Source organism: Xiphophorus hellerii, chromosome 1, assembly GCF_003331165.1.
Source record: "Xiphophorus hellerii strain 12219 chromosome 1, Xiphophorus_hellerii-4.1, whole genome shotgun sequence".
Taxonomy (NCBI): Eukaryota; Metazoa; Chordata; class Actinopteri; order Cyprinodontiformes; family Poeciliidae; genus Xiphophorus; species Xiphophorus hellerii.
This window is the reverse complement of record NC_045672.1, coordinates 15,809,608-15,826,346: the sequence shown is the minus strand read 5'-3', so window position 1 is coordinate 15,826,346 and position 16,739 is coordinate 15,809,608. Positions and strand designations below refer to the sequence as shown.

At 39.5% G+C, this 16,739-nt stretch overlaps 1 protein-coding gene across 1 annotated transcript in view; it reads right to left on the bottom strand.

Moving 5' to 3' along the window:
• The window catches only part of znf385a (zinc finger protein 385A), a 73,573-nt gene that overhangs the window by 32,979 nt on the left and 23,855 nt on the right, over positions 1–16,739 (bottom strand). Inside the window, exon 2 of the mRNA XM_032574328.1 lies at positions 1,187–1,338. Coding sequence (XP_032430219.1) covers positions 1,187–1,338 — 152 coding nt within the window. The remainder of the gene's footprint in view (positions 1–1,186; positions 1,339–16,739) is intronic.

Sequence of the window (16,739 nt, the reverse complement as noted above, 5' to 3'; positions counted from 1 at the left end):
GCTACCCACCCCTGAAAACTACTCATGTTGTTTTCTGTGAAATGTGCGTTTGTGTTGGCAAGTCTGTCATACTAAGGTCAAAGTGTCCTCCAATCCTTCATTATGGCTCCCTCTCCTGGCCGCAGACCTGAAAAACACCTCTGGTGCTGCCTCTCAGCTGTCAGCTGCAACAGCTATTAACATCCGTTGAATCCCTGTGGACCTTCAGACATACTTAACTCACAGAAGATGAGGATGGGGAGCAGAAAGATGGAACAAAAAGCTCAACTAAAGAGAGCGAGAGAGAATGAAGGATCCAGAGGGAGTAAGTCAGAGTAAAGAAAGAGGGATTAAACGGCTCTGCTAACAGGAACAAGAGGGCAGAAGAAGTGCTTGCATAATTCCAGTGTTTCCATAAATTCACATCTGCTGCTGCATAGAGGGCCATGTGACTTAGTTCAGTTTGGGAGTGAACATGCTTCCATTTCTTTTATTGCTCACCCAGGACTATTAAAATGACTTTATTATTAAAGCATGTTAAATAATGCACAGAATGTATCTCGGCATTGCCATGAATGTTTAAAGCGCATGTTGATATTCTGTCAGAGGGCGCTGCTGTGTTTCCCCTTTTGCAATCTGCAGCCAAATATCCCAGATGACACACGAGGACATGGCCCAGGAATGATTTTACACATTGCTGACAAGAAAGCTGTTGACATTGTTCGTTGGAGCCTAAAGGAGCAGACACTCCACATTATGCTGAGCTGGTGATATGCTGAATGTCTCTGCAGCCTTCTCAGACTGATGCTAGTTAGAGCCAGAGGGAAGAGGGAGCGGGAAGATCCCTCTCTGCTCACTCGGAGTACACACCACTTCAAACAAACTGCATCGTTTGAAGTGCGCAGCTATAAGGATGACCTCAGAACTCCTCTTTAATTATTGCTCTTTGATTTTAGCAACAAGGCAAAGTGTGTGCACATAAGGTATTAGTGAGTTGGGGAAGTCCTGCTAACATACAACCCTATCAGGCTGTGTATCCACTTTCACGTAATAAAATGTAACTGCTGAAAGACGTATTTCTGCAGCTGCATGGTGCAGCAATATAGTCCCATGTAATTGTGTAGAAATTGGTTTATGTTCTGCTTGTAGTGGACAATTGAAAAGACTGCAGTATATTGTGTTTGCCTGGGTCTGTGTCGGCTCTTACGGTGTTGAAGTTGTGGAAGAGACTCATGCTGTGTGGAGGAGGTGGGCTTTCCATAGGAAACTGTAGGAACGGCTTCATGTCCAGGTGGGGCTGGATCACCGTGGGGGTCCGCAGGAACGTCGGCACTGCTGCCCCAGCCCGATTAATGCCTCCTGAACATAAAACAAGGACAAACACACACAAAACCATAATTATATGTTTAGGTTCCACTTTGTGTGAGTGAAACAATTTCATGCTGCTTTTATGCTGCCTAATATTTTGTAAAATTACTATACAAGTATAGAAATTAAGGTGAGAGACAGAAAACTGGTTAAAGATGTAGCTCTTCCAGCGTATTCTGTGCAGTTTTTCTTATTCCTGTGAAATGAAACTACATTCAGACAGGCATGTTAAGCTGTATTTGGTCAGCTTACATTTATACATTATAAAGCAGATATTAACACACGATTTAAAGTTCTTTGGTTTGTAAACTTTCCCCTTTTTCCTCTAACAACTGGCCACACAATACATGTTTCCTAAATTAAGGTTTTGACCCTGGATCCAATTAATACACACATTTCCCACCCAAAAAAATCCAGCTTGCAGCTTCTATTCTGCCTAATGACCATTCAGTCGGAAACTTGAAAATCCGAACTTTTTCTGATCCATTAACACATCACAGTTAAGCAGTCAAAGGTCGCACTGATGAGAACACTACTCTTTGTTCTTGGAAGTTGTTCTTGAGTGAAGTATTGAGTGTTTTATTCCTTTGTTTAAAATGAGTATTGTATTTCCATTTTAAAGCTACTTGTTCCTCACACACATGACGTGACTTCGCTTATGCCCACAATATAAATAATACAAATAACTTTTAGCAGAAATGGTAAGAATGACTGGATTATGTTATCAAATGGAAATAAAATGTTCATGTCAAAATCTCAAATCAGCATCGAATCCCCTTTGAATCCATCCGTCCATTGACTAGACTTCTTGACTGTGCAGGGTGAAACTTATGTCTATTTCCAGCAGTCAATGCAAGAGTGGCAAGGAACATCCTGGGCAGGTTACCAGTTCATCACAGGGCAATACAGGGACACACAGGACAAACAGCCAAACAGGTACACACTAGTCTAACCAGATGATCTAACAGATATATTTTGGGGCTGTAGGAAGGCAAATATACACAGGAATAACATGCAATCTCCTTGAAATCCAGGACCTTTCTGCTGCAAAGCAACAGTGCTATCAAGAGTGACTGGAGCATGTTTACACAAAACAAAAGTCTTTGTGTGAGTGACACAATCAATCAATCATATGCACATCAACCACAAAGCTTCTTTGTGTGGATTTCCGTAATGCACCTTCCTGCCAGATCATCTTCTCCCTTATCCTGGGAGATATCTGCAGCTTGATCATTATGAGTTTCACAAGCTACTTTATGCATCAACAAAAGCTGTTTCTTCTGCAGCCTAGATGTGTCTAGTCACAGTATGGTAGCTGTGAGGTGTGCACTCTTGCAGAGAGTTCAGGCTGCTCCTTAGAGAAAGGGTGAGAAAGTGGGAGGGGCTTCGAGTAGAGCCACTGCTCCTTCACATCGAGAGGAGCAGCAGAAGTGGTTTGGGCAACTGGTTAGGATTCTTCCTGGATTAAGCTAAGGGAGGAAGAGAGGGACGGATGGATGGATGGATGGATGGATGGATGGATGGATGGATGGATGGATGGATGGATGGAACCAGAGTGTAGATTAACAGAGAGAAAACCGACAAATTGTGAATTAAGCTGACGTCAAACTCTACAGATGACCTCTTACAGAAACTCAGCTCCATTTTCTCACCAGTGTTTCCATTTTCCTTCTGATTCTCTTTAGCCCCTCTCCCCTTCTCTAACCTCTGTCAAAGATGATAGTGATGGGCTCCACATAGCAAAACTCAGCCTCAGCACGCTCTTAGATTAAGCCTCTTAATATCCGCAACTGGATTTCTGTGGCTTTTAAATTCCTCTGAGACTTAAAGCTTTGCTGCAGTCCTTTTTGGGATCACTCTAAGCTACTCATCTGCTCGGTTACTTGCTCTCCTCTAGCTGCATTTGTAACTGCAATGCATTTCCCTCCGCGGCCTTCCCAGTTTCCACTGGGTAAAGTGGGAATTATTTGAAACCTCTGCGTTTTTCTTGTTTTTTGTTTCCCAAGGCAACATTCAACCAAAATCAATCAGAGAACATAACTTGATTCCTGCATTGGCAAATACGAAGTCACCAGATGGAGACTCGGCATTTTGGATTAGAGAGTGTAAGGAAAAGAGGGGGAGATTGAATGTTGAACGAGGTGAAAATGCTGCCTCAGCTGAAGCTCGTCTGCCTTCTGCTGAACATCTGTAGGCCTGCAGGTGTGGAGGACTGAGTCATGAAGCATGAAAGAGTCCTTCACAAAGCAAGCAATCAGTCTTCACAAGAAAACACATGTATCAATGCATAAAACTAGATCCCAAACATCAATAAGACAACATCAGTCACTGACACACATTCAACTGCCTTCAGCAAGACCCTACTAAAGACCCTCACTGGAGATTTTAGATTTAGCAATAATAAACTCTTCTACAATGTAAACGATACCCTGCACCTTTAAATATTTATGTTTTTATGACTTATGCCTGTTAGTAACTTTCAGTTCATTTCTTTTAGCCTTTCATCACTATGATACAGAACTGCTAGCATTTACGTTTTGCTCATTCCACCTTTCAGTTTTATGAAGAGTGTAAACATACAGCTTTGGGACTTTAAAGCCTGTAACATTCGCTGGGAGTGATGCGAACAGATAAGCGATACTCTTGCTGCTCTGTCCTCCAAAACCTCCTTGGTGAGTGGTGACAGCAGCGCGCTCTCTGAGGTCGTGCCACTAAAAACAAGGCTAATATCACACTGCTAGAATGCATTAATCATGACACACTGTCGTGCCTTGACACATGGCCTGCATTCGCCTCCTGGCAGAAGCCGGTTGGGGCGGTTAGTGCTCTGCTTGAAGAGCAGCAACACTTTGTCCGCTGAATTTGCACAAGCGGTGATGTTTGCAGCTCCCCTGTGAGTCTGCGCTTGAGCATGGAGGCTGCTACTGGCAGCGGGTCAGGTTGTGTCTGGCAGGCAGACAGAGAGACGGGATGACTGGAGGACACAATGTGTCTCTACAGCTGCGGCGGGAGGAAGGGGAATCTGAGGATCTGGCTGAGGCAGGGGGACCAGACGTGAGCGAGACACGCAGACGTTCTCGGGGCAAAGACAGAGATTGTCCCATCAGGGACAAATGTGATTTGGATGTGCGCGTGTTTGTCAGTTAGATAAATCATACTTGGGCCACAGTGTATAATTACCCCATTAATTTAATCGCTCTTCAGGGATCTTCTTACGCTGTAAATCAAACAAATGGCTTTATAGAGTGGGAGATAAGACTCTGGGGTGAGCGAAGAGCTTCTCTACATTATTTGTGATATATGTTGGTACGTGTACGAGCTTTAAAGTGAGAAGTCCGAAAGGGAAATTTTATGACAGCAGAGAAAAAAGGCATATGGCACAATAAACCACAAAGAGCTTTTATTTGATGTTTTTTTTTTTGCTGCACACTGAAGAATTGGGAGCGCAGGTGAAAAACATCAGGATTTACTGACTGAACTCAAAATTTTATAATCTTTTAATAGCTAATTACAGTGAACTCCAGCTGCACACAAACAAATTCTCTCCAAGAACATTGGAAGGATTATTTACACCAATACTTTGCATGTGTGATTAATATTGGACAGTTATTAAGTTCACCATCTTCCTTTGATGTGGTAGGACATAAAGTAATACTTCGGTATAAAAAAACAATCATTATAGCAGGAATAAGTACTTTTGGCAGCAGAGGCATGTGTCAGCTCTTATGTAAAATTAAACCTGGGATATCCATAATGCATGAAAAGATAGTTGTGCTTTGAAATTGATGAGAAATCACCACTTCATGCTAGACCCCAAGCAACCCGGACTCTTCCTCTCCACTCCTCCTCCTGACTTCCAAATTAAATGAAAAAACAAGATTCACTTTAATCTGAAGAGTACTTCAGTCCACAAAGCAACATTTGGTCCTTGTTCTCTTCAGCCCACCTATATCTGATGTTCTTTCTGGTTCGGAGTGACTGGACACTTTAACCTATAACTGAGTCTTGAAATTAGCACCTAAAGACAGACACTTCCTATTTCAAGCTGCTTGTTTTCTTCTCTGCAGGGTCTGTTTGTGGCGCTGTGACAAAAAAGCTTTTTGAAGACCAACAGTGACCGATACATGCTGTAGTTTAAGCTGTTTCCATGTTAACTTTGCTCTACTGTGATACAAAAAGTACACATAAATTCATGTTTAATTTAATATAAATTGGAGACTATTATTACCTTGCTTCAAACATGATCAAGTTTATGTTTGAGTTCACACTTGTTTGAGACTTTGACTTGTAGACAGACAGAAATTATTTGGATTTACATTTATTGTTTGATACTAATAGCTTACATGTGAATAGAAGCGAATGAGACAAACATGTTGACAATGTTATCAAGTGTACAAGTGAAAAAGACAAATCTGCCACATGAATACAAGAAAATAGTAAAAAATTGGGGAAAAAACTGTTTTGGTATAGATTGCTTAGTGGAAAATAAGAGAACAGAACGCAGCACATTTTATTACATAATCCTGTTAAAAAAAAATGTCTATTTGTCTGGGCTCTTATGTCACTGACCACGCTCCTTACTCATCTTTGGGAAACATGTAAGAACACACTTATGCACAGATTAATAGGCTGTTCCAATGAGACACAACTTATTCCTTCGATTTTTTTCTGCTTGAATATTTGGTTCGTCAACATCATCTATCCAGGTAGGCACAAATTTCTATGTCTACCCCATGTGTTGAGTAGGCAGTTGCTCTCTTTGGAGTTCAGAATCATTTTTATGCAACACCCAAAAGCAATCTTTCTGGAGAAGCTGGGAATGCTTTTTACAGCTTGTCAATGGAGTCAAAATAAAGAAAAGGCATTCTGGAACTTTAAATATTGGGCACTGAATCAAAACAAGTGCTTCATTGATTCAAATTGGACTCTGGTTGGTTCTGGTTCTGTGTCTCATCCGGCCTTTATATGAGACACAGGCTGCACTTCAAGTGCAAAATTGTACAATGTTGCACTAACAATATAGATTTGGCTGAAGACAGGTTAGTCCAAAAATTTATATTCATACTGAGCTCTTAGCTTTCTGATATAAATCATTTCCTTTAAATGTGTTACTTGACATGCTTTCATATGCATCTAAATGTTGATGATCACAAGCAGTACATATTATGATAGTTTCAGAAACAGTGAGAGAAAGAACACATGAGCTGTATCCAATGTTATGATGAAGCTCTTGTGCAAAGGTCTAGTCAGAGGAGCGATATGTACAGAAATTGCTATTTGTAAATTGCCTTGAGATTAAATTTGTTGTGAATTTGTGCTATATAAACAAACTGAACTGAATTGAGTTAATTCACGTATTAGGTAACAAAATGATGCAAGTACAGTATGCAGTTAAACACTTTTTTTTTCATCTTTGTGACTGTACAGTGCTGCTGAAATGTTGCTAAGGGTACAGCTCTACTTGGAAGAAGTACCAATGAGTGTTTTTGTTGTGGAGCTACAAGACAAAAAAAAAAAAAAAAAGAAGCTGTTTACAGAATCTAGGCTAAGAAAACCTTTTCATGTCTTTAGATTATCTAACAGCCTGTGTGGGTTGCGCCAGAATCTGTTCAGGCTGTTTTTTCCCATGGGCACTGGGTGCATTCAGGAGAAAACAATGGGAGCTGGGTAGCTAGCACCAGCCATGCTGGGCAGCCACAGATGTGCCAGGATTATTGGCAGCAAGAGCAGAGAGAATGAGATGACTGCCAACTTGTATTTCTGCAGGGCTGTGATCTGCACCTGTTCGCCACATGTTATATAAGGAAAAAAAGGACTCATCATTAGATGCTGATTTGTTTGAGGCTGGCATATTACCAACAGATAACATTTCATAATCCCTTATTAGGATTAGCATAATTAAACTATGTCTAATGAATGTGGCGTTATACTTCTTGAAATTTGCAGCATGTTTTAGGTTTACTGATTTACGGCGTGCCAGTCATAATTTATTTGATCAACCAAAGGTTTTCAGCGGATTGGGGACTCAGAATAATTGCTGCCTCTAAATCCTGAGAAAACCTGCTTTGGGCTTATGTATACATTATTGAGAGAACTCTGAGTCAGTGAAATGATTTAAAGAGGCCAGGAGGCAGCACAGGGAGAACCTCTCAGAATAATGCAACCATTTCTTCTCATCAAACCTCCTTTTCCCCTCACACACAGAGACTCATACATCACTGACATTTCCTGTCTCCTTTTAATGGTTTAGGATGTTTTTTTTTTGCCTGTATTAACTTCAAGTGTTTAACCTACGTACACTGCCAGGTAAAAAAAGAACATTTTCACATAAAACAAGCATCTTCATTTGAACTATACTTTTAGAGTCCAGCGCCAAAAGTATTCCTAACCTTTTAATAATTACTCTCACATTATCCCATGTAACAGTCACAAACTTCATTGATAAAGTAACAGTAGAAAGAAAATGATACGTGGTTTTCATGCTTCCTTTTTCTTTCATTTTTACAAAGGCAAAATGTGGTGTGGATTTGTTTTCAGCTCCTCTCTGTTAACACTTAACACAACCATTCCTTGGAGTGATCAGAGGTGTATTTTGGGGCATGCCTCTACCAACTTTGCACATTCTGAGACTGATTTTCTTTTTTCTTAAAGGGGAAAAAAGTTCAGTTTGACAGACAGAAAGCAAAAACAGTCTTCAAGTCTTTCCACAATTGCACTGGGTTGTTGTCCTGCATAAAGCCGAACCTCCATCCCAGTCTCACATCATTTGCAGTCAGATTTTAACTTAGCGTAGCCCTAACCATTGGCATATGTTTTCAAACCAAACTCTACTTTAAACTCAACAGCCTCCTTCCTTATAACCGTACGCTGTGTTTATTTCTTTTCTTGGTGGCGTTTGTTCACTAAGGTTTTCCAATAACACAGTGCTTTCACAGAAGAGCTGGATTTATAAGACAATTAAATCACACACACAAGTGGAAACCATTTACTGATTGAGTGACTTCTGGTGGCAAATTGTTGCATCAGACTTTATGGGAATGAAAACTTATATACAGTATGTCATATGTTTCAAATACACATTATCTGAACAAGTTAGAGACAAGAGGAGCCAAAACAGCTTGTTTTGAAAGGAACTAAAAAAATTTAATGAACATGTTTGCATAGCCTAAAGACCTATCTTAAATCCAAATAGGATGCTGCTGACCAACTCACCATTTACACTTGCACATGGCTGCAAACAGATGTGTATTTATACAACCATGCATCTTTGAAAAGCAGAAGGTTCTGGATTATAAGTGAACAACAAAAGACTCAACAGTCATTGAACCAAACAGAGTTGTAAAACGAGCTGCATAAATGCACTGGAGATCCGCTTGGGTTGGCAGGTGATGGTCTGGGCTTTGCTGGAGTTGCTAGGTGAAGGGAAGTGCCTGGTGATTTGTGACGTTACATTCCGGAGATTTTTGAAACAGGTCATTTTTGAGACACCAAGAAACTTTATTGGCAGAAATCAGTTGGGTGGTCTTTTTAAGCGCTTTGAGAAGCAGTAGAAACCCAAAATGGAAATACAAGAACATTGTCAAGATGTGATATGAGGTGGTGGTAAGGCAGACGCTTGGAGACCCAGGTAAGATGAATAATGGTGGTTTAATGATGAAATCCCAAATAAAACAAACAGTCCAAACCCCAGGCAGCACTGCTAAGCGGAAAGCAGGGCTTAACACAGGTCGCGCTGGGTGAACGAATGGACGTCAAGACAGAGACAGCACGATGACAACAAATGAGACAAGGACCCGACGAGGAACAAGGAACACAAGTGGGGTTAAATACACAGGGAGTAATCAAGGAAACGAGACACACCAGGGAGCAATCAAAGGGTAAGACAGGACAACAGGGAGACTCAGAGACAGAAACTCGAAATAAATACACAGACCTCAAATCAACACAGGGAAAAACCCAATCATGACAAACATGCCTTTTTTTTAATTTAGTGTTAATAGAAGTACATTAATTGCCTATATTCCTCTCTCTCTATTCTCTCCATTTTGTTACTAAAAGATTTTCTTCCTTTCCTTTGTCATGATGAGCTCTGAGTGAATCTGTGCTGTACACACCTGTGCCCAAGCTCAGCGGAAGATCCAATTGTTTTCATTTGTGGAAGTAGGATGATAAGTCTGGACAAACAAGAGGTAGAGAGAATAACAGCCTTTTCTGATCAGGTCTCCTCCTTGTTAGAGGTCCTGAAGGTCTCCATGTCATCTGACAAAGAGCAATTAGCTGTTTTAAAGGTTTTACACATTTTGCTGTTTCCACTTTAGAAAATAGCACTAATTTACTAAAACTGGCATGTGTTTAATTAGATCTCTTTTAATGAAAGGTTACGAGCTTCAGAAGTATTCAAAGTCATCATTAACTGGTGACTTTGGCTTTAATTGACTATTTTACAATACATACTTTAATTCTGAGCATGTGGCACCCAAACCATTTGTATCCTGAATAACACAGCTCTGTGGCGGCAGCTCCATGTTGATACACAGTTTCCCAAACTACTTCAATAAATTAATAATGTCAGTCAGGGTTTCCAGCTCACACGAGGCAGTCTAGGTCAATAAATGTAAGTGTGAATTCAACAAAGCACAAACATATTCTGCACATACTGTAAAAAAAAAAAATACATATGCACACATATATATATATATGTGTGTATATATATCAAATCTGGGCAAAAAAAACCACCAGAGTGTGCTGCAGAGCCCTGAAGATTTAGCCCTAATATTAACTGGAAAATTGCATCAACCTTTATCTCCCTTAAATCTATCTTTAATCACTTTATGAAAATGTAAAGCTTCCTATGAATGTTAATTAATGCGTACAAGTTAAACAGAGAGAGATAAAAATCTATTTGAACTCCTGGTATGATAATGGGCTTTAACAGTAGACTTCTGCAGGGCAAAGCTAAAACTTGATTCATTGCTACAAATGAGTGGCTTCTGCGTTTGCATTTTGAACACTTGAGGAATGTGCACCTCTGTCTCTTTAGACATATGCGAGTCTGAGTTTAAAGTCTGAGAGGGTTATGAAAGCTCAGTTACCGTGAAGGGAAAGAAAGCTTGAGAAATAAATTTCCAACAAAGAAACCATTTCCTCGAAGTTTGCAAAATGTGGTTTAGAAATATTTTTCATTTTCAGTATGAAAAAACGTTTTGAACATGTTAACATTTTTTAGTACATGTAGTTAAAATTAAGACATTAAATGTAAACAAGGTGAATTTTTGCAACTGGATTTACAGCGGAGATGAAGGTTGAGGCAGAGTAAGGTGGAAACAGTGTTTAGTCATCAAGAACAGGTACAATTGCAGCCTTAAATAGACTCAGCTGTGAAGTACCAAACCACCTTCAATACACAGGAACTTAACCAATTTACAATTTCCTTACACCATAAGCACTATAATGAAACACCACATATAAAACACCACAAACAAATCCTCCCTGCCCCTCTTCTGGCCTCTCTCAGAACCTACAAATGGTGTCTGGACCCCTTGGGACGTATTTGTCCAAACATCCTGGACAGGCGAGTCACCCCATCTTAGCACCTCCACACTTTACAGATTCTACACAAACATTTGCTTAAGTTTTACTAACCAGTAGCTCTTTGCTCTGAGTAACAATTATCCTCCCTTCACACAGGCAACCTTCTCACTTCTCAATGAGGAGCAGCTGTGCAGAGCCCAGAACAAAAGGCTACATGTTAATTATGAAAATACTCAATACATATTCAATGAATGATTAAAACGTCTTGTGTGCAAATGGTTATTGATGTGCAAATCTATGCTTAAAGTGCAGTGCTAAATAAAGTGCTAGTTTTATTAAAGTGCAAAAGGCGCTCTTAACGTGCCATACAAGTTATTCAAGTAAAAATAATACCAGTAATGAAGACCTCTTCATTGCACTAACATTAAATTCTCATCAGATATTTATAACAACCCAAATTGACTGATACAGTGCGTAGAAAATGAAAAAAAGTAGATGAATTAAGTGAGACAAAAGGGAATGGCAAAGTTATAAAGTAATAAACTCATAAACAAGATGAGGTGCAGAAAGCCATCGACAAGTTGTCTGTATTTAGAATGAGGTTCTGTCCCCTATTGTACAAATGAATATCAGCTAGTTTAGATCTTACAGATGGTCTATAAAGGTTTCTCATGACGAAATTATTTCACAAGAAGCATTTAATGAAGGGCAAAAGCAAATGGCTCTCAAGACCTTATTCCAAAACACTCTGATGACATTTACTACAGATGTATAGTTAAAGCATCAGAATTTTCCATTCAGCATCATAAGCACCTCTATGGAGAACCAGAAAGAACATAATCTCAGCAGGTACAATTTTTCCATGATGTTTAGGAAATGTATCTGCAATGGCCTCTTTTTACACATTTATTGCACAAGATCCCACTGCTGAAGAAAAAAGTAGTTTAAAGCCAAGAAAATACTATAGTACATAGATCCAAACAAAACTTCTGGATGTTGTGCATATCATGTTTGGAAGAGGAGTCATCCTCTAAAAACATACCATTAGAAGTGTTTGGAAGTGGAAGTATCATGGTTTTTGACTGTTTTTCAGAAACAATTGAAAGAACCTGTAGATGGAACCAGTGCAGAAGACAGAACAACAACACGTAGCCAAAGAAACTTCTAATGATTTTCAAAGAAGTTTAATGGTTTTCAAAGAAAAAATAAACCTGTTCCAATGACAGTTACTTGACTTGAATCAAATTGAAATTCAATGAAAAGAACTGAAGACCAACATGAATAGACAAGGCCACCAGAACCTTCAAGATTTTAGGACAGTTTCTCTGGAAGAAGAAATATGGGTTCTCAAACGTTTCTTACATGATCAACATTCTGAGCAGATCTAATGCAGAGAGTTAGGCTGTCCCAGATAATAGGGCCAGCTACTGCAAATGCATGATCCCCTCTGCTTTTTGATTTGGATTTGGGAATGACACTGAATATTTAGTTATTTGACCTTCAGTTTATTAATGGGCAATGGATATGTAAAAGGTCATGGGGTGGCTAAAGGCATCTAATTGCAGTAGAACAACATCGACATGTTCTATGCTTATTTTCTCAGCTGTAGCTCCCTTTGTCATTGTACTGTAGCATGACCACAAGCTAAAACTTGCATCTGCTCCATGGGTTGAATAAAGGCCCACAGCACAATGGTAAACAAAGTTAAAACAGCTTCCAACAAGCAAAAATGGAGATAATCCATGGTTCATTTGCCTTGTTTACATTTTTTTGTGAAAGTGAAAACAAATTCAAGTCAGTCTCTGTCTTCCAAACATCCAGGAACCCACCAGAAACAATGATTAATTTTGTTTGCACTCTAATCATGGACGTTTCTTTGTGTTAAAACCTTTACTGAATTTGATTTACTTCAAGGCCGCAAAACATCTATTTTCCATTGGAAGCAGCCACATTCCTCTTTGCGTTAATCTGCTTTTCTTATCAAACAGATTAAATGTTTCCTTCCCTCCCACAGGAGAACATTTTGTCTAATGACAGACTAGATGTGGCGGTAATGACACCCTAGATAATATGACGGTAGCAGGCCCTGAAAAGCCCCCCCAAAGGTTGTACCTTGATGTCTCCTAAGTAGCTGCATCAAGGCTGGGAGGATTTAATTATCTGTCTGTTTCGTCAGTCGACACTCACGGGGATGACCGGGTATTCCACAAAAGATTGAGAGAAGAAAGATGAGCCAGAGGGCCAGGGGGAGGCATAATGCAAAAATAATGGAATGGAATGTGCTAAACAGAGATGTCTTTACTCCCCTTTGCATTCCTCTGCAAACCAACCATTTACACCGAACTTAAAATACACACGAGCACTAATGCGCATGGTTGTATAGTAGAAGCAAGTGAACATTTTTTTAATCCTTCGAACAAGTCTCCTACTGCTCCTAAATGAGCAAGTGAATCTTTGTTTCTACTGGAATTTTTATCGTCTCCTGGTGGCCTGGCATTCATTCACAAATGTTTCTGACTAATCTCCACTAACTGTCCACTTTATTAGGCACGCCCCACCGGGTTTGCCTTCTGAGAATCATCAGGGAGTCGAAAATATTCCTCAGAGATTTTGGGTCCATAATAGCAAAAGAACGTGACACTTGCACCAGATTTTAGCTGCATGCTCCAGTTCCACCACATCCGAAAAGTTTCCAGGTCGGTTTGAGTCCTGGTGACAGTTAAAGCTGCTGGATTACTGCCATGTTTAAAATAACAGTCTGAGCTGATTTGAGTTTTGTGACATGGTGCAATATCCTACTGCAAATAACCATAAGAAGATGATTACGTTGTCGTCACAAACTGATGAGTCGTCAGCCATGATGCTCCGCTGAAGCTGAAGGGTTTAAGCAATGCTCAGCTGGCGTTAAGAGCTGACACACAAACACCTTTACATCCCCATCACCAGCAGGAAACATTGCTAAGAGGCAGGGTGAATAGGCTGATATAATTCAAATCTTATTGGAATTTCTATTCAAATTGAATCATTGAAATTTATATTGAGCCCAAAGCATTTAAAGTCAGTAATGCCAAACCATTTTGCAGTAAAAAGCCAAGTAAGTGAGGGGCCTGTTTGACTTTCTGCGTACACATGCCTGCGTGCGTTAGTGTGTGTGTTCTGTGCAGTGACAGTAAGTGTTTACGCTGTTTTGAGGTCAATAATGACAGATAAATAGCTGCCAGGGTTAATGGTAGGGGACAGCCAGGGATGATGAGAACACAGACAGAGCAGGGCTGAACTTCTCAACATGAGCAGACACTGCAGACAAGGCATGCATGGCTGAGACCGTGCTAACACAGGGAGCATCACAATGAGCTCATCATACATTTAAAATTACACGCAGTGTCCTCTATACTATAACAAAATAATGTATATACCATTGACAGTGCATACAGTTGGGACTTTATCTAACCTGAATATTTATGAAATATAATGAAAGTCTCCGGCTAAAAATAACAGCTTTAGCCACAGTAAAAAGAAGCTACACTTGAGTTTTAGCATAGATATGATATACTGTAGTTTCTAACAGGTTATTTAAATCTAACTTCAAGTGTGCAAAACCACTACATATCTGGGTTGATGCATCTCTTGTTGTCTAGAAAAATTTAGTCAAAATAAGGTTTTCATGACCTCGCTAGGTTTTTAATTTGCAAGGCAAGTTTCAAAATACAATATGTGAGTGTATCTCTGAGTTAAGATTTAGCAATGAGTTTGATCTGAGAATTTTTGTTGGCAAATGCCTGATCTTAAAAGAATAAGATTAGTACCCAACACAAAAAATTAAAAAAATTTAAAATCCTGTTCAGGACATAAAACTTTACATCAACTTTTAAATACATTGTTTTGATTTTAAACCCAGCTGTTCTTTTTATGTTTCGGCACATAAACGGAAAAGTAGATACTTGAGGGATTCTCTATCACAAAGCCAAACAGCCTTGATCATCCCATCACTCTAACGTGAAATTATATGCATGTTTTTAGACAGATGGGATGCTCAGTAAAACCTGAGTATGCAGAGAAATTCCTGCTCAGCTAAAGTTCAAAATAAAACCTTTTTTTTTGCAAAAGTGGTAACTACTGCCCCACTCTACAGAACAGCTAACTACAGCTAACTAATAAGCTAGTGTAAAATTACACACTATTAGTTTTAAAACAAACTGCATGCAGTCAGCAGTTTTTACAAGTTTAACTAAATATTTTTAATAATGTCTCATGTTGTTGTGATAAATTTGCCTTTAGGGTTAACATTTTGAATTAATAACCTGAAGCAATTTTGATTTCTGAACCTCTAATTTCAGTCATTAAAAGTATCTAAAGTTTATATTCCAAAACTTGAGACTTGCCCCTCAAGACTCAGACTTTACTTGAAGAAAAATAGCTTGTGAACATCTCTGCAAATGACACATAGATGTTCATTCAACTGTGACTATATGACTGCTTGGTGGCTTCGTTAACCACACCCTCACAGGAATGACAAAGACTGATATTCTAAGACAAACACCTTCACGGTGTTGTCCTGAAACCCCTTCAAACCCTGTGGTCTCAGGTTTCCTATCTTTTATGTGTTTTTCTTTTGGTAACGACTGCTCCTCCCTTGATTCACAGGCAGCTATAGTAAGAAGATCACAGTTTTTTTTTTGTCCACTGTGACTATTGATGGCTGCAGGCCATGTCTGAGTCAGAGATGGATGGACTGCTGGAATGCTATGAGGAGGAACAAGGACTCGGCTCTGTTTTGTCTGCTGAGAGACAGTGATCCAACGCTGCAGCTGCAGCAGGAGCAGTAGGGGCTTAGCCTTCTACAGAAAAAGGGGACAAACTACAACACTGCACATTGAGGTTTTAAACAGAATCATGGGAATGATATGCTTCTTTTTTTTACCTGAAGCTTCTTTTTTTACTCCTGTTGTGGGATGATCATAGTTTCTCTCCCCTCATCTTCTTCACATTAGCTCCCATTTGATTCCTGCAACCCAGCCCCCCACCTAAATTTAAAGGTGGGGGGCTTCTCATCTTCCCTTCTTCAAGGCAGTGATCACACACGCAGGAAGAACAATAACTGGGGACTTTATTCCCAAGCGCGTCCCACAGAGCGATGCCCTCAGGTATGGAACTCTATCACTCTGCAGAAAAATAGGTGAACCAGCCCATTTACACTTTGTGGGACAATAACAATGGTGCCAGATCCTTTCAGAGATAAGATATCCAGCCTGGAGGAAATCATAATACAGGTGACATGGTGGCTTGAGGAATTTGGGAAGGATGGAGATTTTAGATAAGAAAATAAAAGACCCATGTTTTGATTTTGCTTTGATGGAACATACTAGTGTTACCCTGCAACCTCGGATGGCTGAGGGTAATGTAGCAGATGATCTTCCCTCAACGTGTGATGCTGCGATATAGAAAAGACGAGGCACACACGTTGAGCTCCTTTTACCTTCAACAGGAAGATTTATTCTTCTCTTGATGACCGTACTCCATATACAACACTACATATGCAATACTTCATATCAAATACTTCAGGTATCACTGTATAACTTCAACAAATAACCCTTCGATTCAGTACATTACAAATGACTGCAATATCACTTTAAACCGAACGAGAATTATTTTAACATGCTCCATCATGAATTTTATTGAATGACAAAATATTTTAGATAGCTTTTAATTATCCAAACCAATTAGTTTTGTTTTAACTCAAATATCTTGTCCCTTTTCCTCAGACCTTTTGTATTTTTAACTGTCAAAATAAAAATATATAGATTTGCTTTTAACTATTTCAATAGCTTTTACAATTTTTATTCTGCACAAAATATACTTTA